Below are 7,828 nucleotides of genomic sequence, written 5' to 3' on the forward strand. Positions count from 1 at the left end.
TTTAAAATAAATTAAATTAAATTCTTGAGGATCATTTTAGATAGCGGGTCAGAGTTTACATAAATATAATTTATAGTTTTTTACGGGTTGGTCTACTAAAATACACAAAATATTTTAGTTTGATATCAAATGAGTTAACGATAGGTGTTAGGCCAATACTAACCAAACCAAACACAAAAAATAAAATTCATAAAAAATTATAGAATTTAAATATCAATCAAAACATATTTTTTAAAAAAAATCAACAAAAAAAATTTTCTTAATAATTATTAAAAATATTATCCTGCGGTACACCGTATTGATTAAAATAACATAATTTATTATAAAATAAATCTAATTATGGCATTTTACTTTTTTTTTTGAACAAAGACTTGATTTTATTCATTATAAAGCCAAGTACAGAGAAAAGAATTCAAAGATCCAAAGTTTTAAGATAAGGGCATTCCCCAATTCCAAACAAAGGTAGATAAAGATGATCGACATAAAGACCCAGAGAGCTTTGAGGCAAAGGCTATGAAGCGGTTTGACACATGTGAGATCAAGGATTGTCGAACAGTCTTCTATGAGTAGCTCAATGGAAGACAAAAATTGTCATTGTCACATGACAAAATGACGTTGGTAATGTATTTATGGCTATGAGTCTCGCCGGCTTGAAGTACAGCATAAGCCATACCATGGGAGATTATGGTTTTATAATCGGCTGGAGCATGTTTTGAAACACTAACTAAAGAAACTGGACCTTCCTTAGGGCGAGCTAAGGCTGCTAGGATCCAGATTGTAGAAGTGATGGCAGAAAGGTGGTGGATGAAGTAGGTAGCTAGAACTGTCGAGGGGTGGTTGTTGGTAGAGAAATCTCTAAGACCATAATCACAGCCTCAACAATTTGAATTCCGAACTAAAACGCCATGGGATTTCAGATACTTGGGAGCAGTAAAGTTCACCATTGAAACTAATAACAGGATACGCAAAAAGTAAGTGTAAAGCCGTAACATAACATGTGGATCCTCTCTGCCATGAAAATGGTGATCAAGAATTCCCCACACAGTTTTTAATCGGCAAGACACGGGCAAAGAATAAACAGACCTGAGCTTCATAAAAGAGGATGGTTGTTGGGTATTAGTACTTACCGATGTCAGGGATAAGCAATTGATGGCGCCAGGGGACTTCAAAAGCTTGGGGGCAGTAGAATTCACCAATGAAGCTAATAACATGATTCGCAAAAAATAAGTGTAAAGTTGTAACATACCAGGTGGATCCTCTCTGCCATGGATTTTGTGTTCAAGAATTCCACAAAAAGTTTGTAAACGGCAATACACGGACAAAGAATAAACCGTCCTGAGCTTCAGACAAGAAGATGGTTGTTGGGTATTGGTACTTAACGATGTCGGTAATAAGCAATTAATGGCGCTTTGGAGACAATAATACCAACATCGACATAACGGATTTGAGAACAAACGACCTTTCCTATTCAAAATTTTAAAAACAGGATTGAAAAACCAAGATGGGTGAAAGACCCCGGCCCTGGACATGCGATGGCCGGTGAGGTTGTCTCGTCCCTTACTCGCTACTTAGTCATATTTTATGGTCCATTCTTTAAACAAAGTTCATTCGCACATTCTGTGATTCAATACTTAGAGTCTATATGATATAAACTTAGAGTAAGGCAAACAATCAGGTATTGTATTAAATAATCAAAGGATTCGATACAACTTATGAGTTTGCATATAAGCTAGTACAAGCTGTATAATCGATCCTAACTACCCTTAAAACCACCACTCATCTTCCCGGCCATGAGTCTCGCGCCTAAACAGTTGCCTTTCCACGATCACTCTCCTTTCGTAGATGCAACTACCCCATCCCTCAGAACCCATAAGGTCGGTACTGTACCGTACCTCTGACACTCCAAACTTACTCGCTGAACTCTCGGCCTTAGAAATCTATCTCTTGATCTCTCTCTCGATCACACTCGAGATTTTACTGTGTTTTCTGATTTCCGCTGATGTGTTTGGAATGATGATGCGCCCTGTATAAATAGGGTCATGGCCGATGTCTAGACCCCAAAAGACACATGTCCGACAGAACCATTCGTTCGCTCCCGTTCGGTCGTGCACGTTTGGTCGTGCCTATTCGGTCATCGCGTCCCACCATCCTGACCACTCACCAGCGAATTTATTGACCAGGCTTTGTGTGACAAGTTATTACGAGAGGAGGCACACTTTTTCGCAGCGAATTTGTCGGACGCTTTTATTCCCTTGGCTGACCGGAATTCTTCTCCTTGGTGCCAGATTGATGGTTCTTGGAAAGTAACAGAAATCCATTCGGGTTTGGGATAGTGGTTTTGTAATGGTGAGGAGAAGACCTTAATGTTAGGAGCTAAGTGTCTTAGACGAAGTCCATCCCCACTTCATTCGGAACTCAAAGCACTGTTTGTGGGCTATGGAGTGTATTATCTCTGGGGGATTGTGTTGTTAGAGTTTTGAGACGGATTCTACGGAGCTACTAGCGATGGTGCAAACCCCTGAAGATTGACCGGCTTTATCAAACTTTTTGGATGATTTCACCTTGCTCAAGGAGTCTTTCCCTCTGTTTACCATCTTTAGAGTCTCACGTGCGTCTAATTTGAAGGTTGATTGTCTTGATAGATCTTCAAGATCTCTTCATTCTGAAATTTCTTTCGTAAACTCTTTTATTTCGGTTTGGGCAACCAATTTTGTAATTCTGTTTTAATTAACTAGAGATTAACCTGGGCTACGTCCGGTATATTTGACTACTGGGATTTTAAGTTGATTAAGTTGGTCTTAATTTTTTTTAGTTTCTTGACTATATATGGAACACAATCATGTGATCGATGCTCTATCTATCAGTTTAGTTAAACTTAGATGGTACTTATAATTGTTTGATTTTATCTATTATTTTTTTCATTGTAATTTATTTAATACTATATATATGTACTTTTATTATTAGTCTAGATAGTATTGTTCTCATCTATACATCTCTCTTATGGGATCGGAGTTTTGGCTGTGTTGACACATTAGAAGAAGAAGTAACGCAAGTTCTGGTGTTCATAAATAAAACCAAATCGTTAACCGTTAGAAGAGTAACTGGTAGATAACTGCAAATGTAAAGCACAACACAATAGTAGAATTTTCCAAACCCACATACACATAAAGACGACTCCCACCAAACAATGAAACAACACACAATTTAATCAACTAATCACTTAGTTCACAATTGTCAACAACCTTTTAATAATAGGTTCAGTTGGGAAACTTCTCCCGGCCAAGCTTAGTGATGCAAATAAAAAGATGAAACAACAAACAGAGGACCATTAGTTCTTTTATATTAATAGAGCACATGTGTTTCGTCGCATAAAAAAGAAAGAAAACATACATGACTTAGAGAATGGATGGTTAAAAATTTTACTACAACATAGGATGCTCTGCATACCTGGAGGCGCTTTAGGTATTCACCATTTCTAATAGAGGTAAATAGCATAACGTGTTCACCATATGTAACAAAGATAATTTGGAGTTTTCGACACTATAAATATAATTTCCAAGATTACAGAGTCGTTGAAACACGGATTATAGAAATCACCTTAATTTCACTTTCTCACCTGCAAATAATTATATGACTCCGTGTTAATATATGTTCACTCTTTCAGCCCTAACTTATATTATATTATTTTAATTGAGGTGTAAAAGTTTAGTGTTGTGTTTTAAACAATTTTTGACCTCTTTAAAGAAAAAAATAAGTGTATAGGCGTCTTATACTTTCTTAAATTCTTCAATTTTAATAGCATATTAAATTGATGTTAAGAAACACAAAGCCTTTAATCAATTGAGACAACCCTGTAAAGTTGTAACCTTGTGAGTTTCAAATTATAATTACAAATAACGAACCAAAAACTATATGGTCTCTTGAAGTGTAAGATTAAAGAAGAGAAGACATGTACCTTGAGTCAAAAGGATAAGAGAGGTGGATCAACTCTTGAAATTGCAAGAGTCATGGTCTCCATCAATTTTGATTTATCATAGACCATTGAAGAGTAGTTTTTCCTCCTGCCTTTACTACTCTATATATTGTTAGAAGTGGTATTTACAAATATATTAGTAACTTGGTAAAAAATTATGTGAAGTTGAATATCGAGGGACATAAAAACTTGATTGAAAGACAATCTAAGCAACCATGGAAACTGTCAAAGCAATTTCTACGGAAAAGCATGAACCTCTATAATACCAGAGAAAGCGATTTTGTAAAGATTTACCGTTGTTTACTCTATGACTATATCTCTCTCCTTCTCCTTGCTTAAACCCAAAAACGGATCCCGATGACACTGTTTTATTGAGACTGAAACTGGGTATGCCACCACATGAGATAAATGATCGAGGGGAGAGTAATCGTTATTGCAATGGAGAGCTGGTTGTTGAAAGACATTTAGAGAAGATGAATTTGTAACGAAAACCCTAGGGAAGAGTAAGAGGTCTAATCTTAATTATTAAGGGGAACTCGAATTATAGGAGCTTAAACGTTGTTGGCTTACGCTTAGGTCTGTGGTTGTTTTCAAATGATTTTAGAGACGCTGACATCGCAACTCGAGAGGAAATATTGAAAAGCTGAGGAGGACACAAAGACTCAAATTGTTCCTTTTATTAATAGTAATGTTTGGTTGGAAAAAAAAATTAATAGCAGTAAAAATCGTTTATTTAGCAAAAACATTGTAAGTAAAATAATTTGTGTGGTTAGCCGTTTCTCTAATGCTATTAATTAATAACTTAATAAAATAAATTAGATACGCACCCACAGTACACTAAAGGAACATGTTTGATTTTTTTGATTATTTTATTATTTAACAATTTAGTGTTTTAGTTTCTAATGATATATATATCGTTGTAAATATAAAATTTATTGTATACTAATATATAATGAATACGTATGCTAAACTAATAGCAATGATGTTTGAGTAGGTTAGTACTATTAGTACACCGCATATATATGTTTTCTATCATTTTGTATATGATATTTTGTTATTAGTTAGATATTAGTGTCTAGAGTAGTTGGTTTGTCGTTCGGTGTTGAAGCCAAGTTTGGGGTTTGTCGTTCGGTGCTTTCTACCCACTGTTTTTCAAACACTATAAACCTACAAAAGGATGCATTTAATCTAACACAAGCTTTTTGTTTGAATAAAATTTAAATTCATACCAAAAAAATAATCAAATAGGTAATTTAATGTTCTAATTCAAGTAAAACTAAACTATAAAATCCAATGTTCAATAGATTTAGCTATTATAATGTAAGAGAATAATTCATATATTGATCTTGTTTTTTTTTGTTTCTTTCTACAAAGTATATTCCTTACGTTGTAGTATCAAATAGGTAATCTAATATTCCAACTCAAGTAAAATTAAACTATAAATATCCAATAGAATTAGTATAATAATGTAAGAGAATCATTCATTAGTTGATCTTGTTTCTCTCATTTTTCTTTTTAGTATACAAAAAGATCCCGCAAAAGAAAAGGACCACTGTGAAAAGAACAGACAAAACTTTGTCCGAAAGAAAGGTAAGAAGAAATTTCCAACATCGCAATAATGGATCTAAGAAAATGCCACGAATGTCAATCTCCTCTAAAATATACAAAATTCTCATCGAAATGTTATGCGTGCTACGAAGATCACCATGACAACAAGCAAGGCTACAAGTGTGATTGCTGCTCGTTTTGTATCCACGAGGAATGCCTCATCGCTAACCTGCCTTCTCGTCATAAACACCCTCTCAAGGTCATAAATTGTGACTATTACAAAGAGTTATGTCGTCTTTGTGAAACCCAAAGGTATCCTCAGATACTTTATCACTGTTCACAGTGTTCTTTTAATATATGTATCCCTTGTGCGAGAACACCTCTGATCTTTGACCAAACAAAGGTGCATGACCATGCACTTCTCCAAGTAACTATAAAACTCCCCTTCACTTGTGATGCATGTGGGTTGAGTAGTACTGAATACCCGTCCATTTGTCTTCAATGTTGTTTCATAATCCATCGAGCATGCATCTTCTTACCACGGGTTATATACATCAACCGCCATGACCATCGTATCTCTCATGTCTATTCTCTTGCCAATGGGAAGTGGATTTGTGGGGTATGCTATGAACATGTTAATGGAGACTATGGAGCATATTCTTGCTCAGTTTGCTCTTACGTTGTTCATTCAAAATGTGCAACAAATAAAAAAGTTTGGGATGGGAGAGAACTTGAAGGCGTACCCGAAGAAGATGAAAAAGAAGAAAGCAAACCGTTCGAAGTGATAGATCAAGAGCTAATAAAACATTTTAGCCATGAACACCATCTTAAGGCTTCATTATCTTTCTCAAGACTCGAAGAACCAAGAGAACATTGCGATGCATGCACTCTTCCTTTTTATTCTGAATTGTGCTACAAATGTACACAATGTGATTTTATTCTGCATAATGCATGCGCTAATCTCCCTCTGAAGAAAAGACACGAGATAAGCACACAAAAACTTACGTTGTGTGCTAAAAGCCAGCATGGCGCAAACCCTAACAACCTGTTTTTTTGTGTTGCTTGTCTGCGTCATTGCACCGGTTTCTCATATTTTCCTGAAAAAGACCCCACGTTCCTCAGCATTGAAGGTTTTCAGCGTTTTTACACAGATTTCTCATATTTTACTGAAAACCCCACGTTCTTCAGCATTGATGTGCGATGTGCGTCAATTTCTGACGCATTTAAACATGAAAGTCATCCCCACTGGTTATTTTTATATTTTGATTGGTTTTACTCGACGTGTGAAGGTTGTAACTCGGATTGTCGTTTTTTTCTACGTTGCAAGCATACATATGATTGTGGTGGCTGCATTTTATGCTTCACATGCGCAACTTTACCCACATTTGTAAGACACAAGTACGATGATCATCCTCTCTCCTTATGCTATGGTGAGAATAATGTGAATGTGACATATTGTTGTGAGATATGCGAAGAGGAAGTATATTCAAAGATTTGGTTTTACAAATGCAATGAATGTGGCTCCACTCTTCATACTAAATGTGTATTTAAAGATCTAATACACTCAAGACCAGGATACAGTTTGGTGATGGCTAACAAGGGGTCATTTGATTTGCTTCCAAACAATCGTCTCTCTCGGCCGATTTGCTATTTATGCAAGATTCGTTGTATGGGTGATTTTGTTCTCAACAAAAAAGCAGATTCAAATATATTCATATGCTGTTCTTGTGGCTTTAGTTATGAATTTTTATTTGAAAATTAATTTATAGTTTGTAAATACATACTTTTATGTCTCTTGTAACTAATTTATAAACATAAAAAATTGTACTCACTTAAGTAACATGATGTATTATAAAATAAGGATATTTAAGTTACTTTACAATTAGACTGTCTCAATTCTCTTGTGACAAGAATGCAACATTAATTTATAATCGAAAAATAATGAGGTAGCATATCTTATTTTAATATTATAGTTTTATACACACCTGGCTATGCTCAATGATTGTAAATTCTCAATACTCAAGTGAAAATACTAATTGGTGATAAAAGTTACCAATGCTATGAGTGCTAAACTTAATTTCGGGGAGCATATTGAATTTAGTATTTTAAATTATTTGAGTTGTATGGGTGTATTGAATATAGTAATTTATATGACTTAAGGTTCAATGAGTTTTTATATAATTTTGATAGTTTTGAGGACTTCTACATTGTATCTATTATTACTTCTACATCGTATTTTTGATTATTTGTTTCTCTTTTACTTTTCTTTAAAGTTATTCCTTACGTTTTTAGTATCAAATAGGTTCT

General features: G+C 34.8%; 1 protein-coding gene and 1 long non-coding RNA gene across 2 annotated transcripts; one reads left to right on the forward strand and one right to left on the reverse strand.

The window, feature by feature from the left end:
• Positions 1–3,121: 3,121 nt before the first annotated feature.
• On the reverse strand, positions 3,122–4,627 carry LOC104724408 (uncharacterized). Its single transcript, XR_757650.3, has 3 exons — positions 4,268–4,627; positions 3,956–4,075; positions 3,122–3,616 (listed from the first exon to the last, which is right to left on the reverse strand). It is a non-coding gene; the product is annotated as an uncharacterized LOC104724408 (long non-coding RNA).
• Positions 4,628–5,458: 831 nt separating this feature from the next.
• Positions 5,459–7,403, forward strand: LOC109127576 (uncharacterized). Its single transcript, XM_019232523.2, has one exon. The coding sequence runs from the start codon at positions 5,592–5,594 to the stop codon at positions 7,281–7,283; it is 1,692 nt and encodes a 563-aa protein (XP_019088068.2). The 5' UTR covers positions 5,459–5,591; the 3' UTR covers positions 7,284–7,403.
• Positions 7,404–7,828: the final 425 nt, after the last annotated feature.

This window comes from Camelina sativa, chromosome 11 (assembly GCF_030686135.1).
Source record: "Camelina sativa cultivar CO46 ecotype springtype chromosome 11, ASM3068613v1".
Classification (NCBI taxonomy): domain Eukaryota; kingdom Viridiplantae; phylum Streptophyta; class Magnoliopsida; order Brassicales; family Brassicaceae; genus Camelina; species Camelina sativa.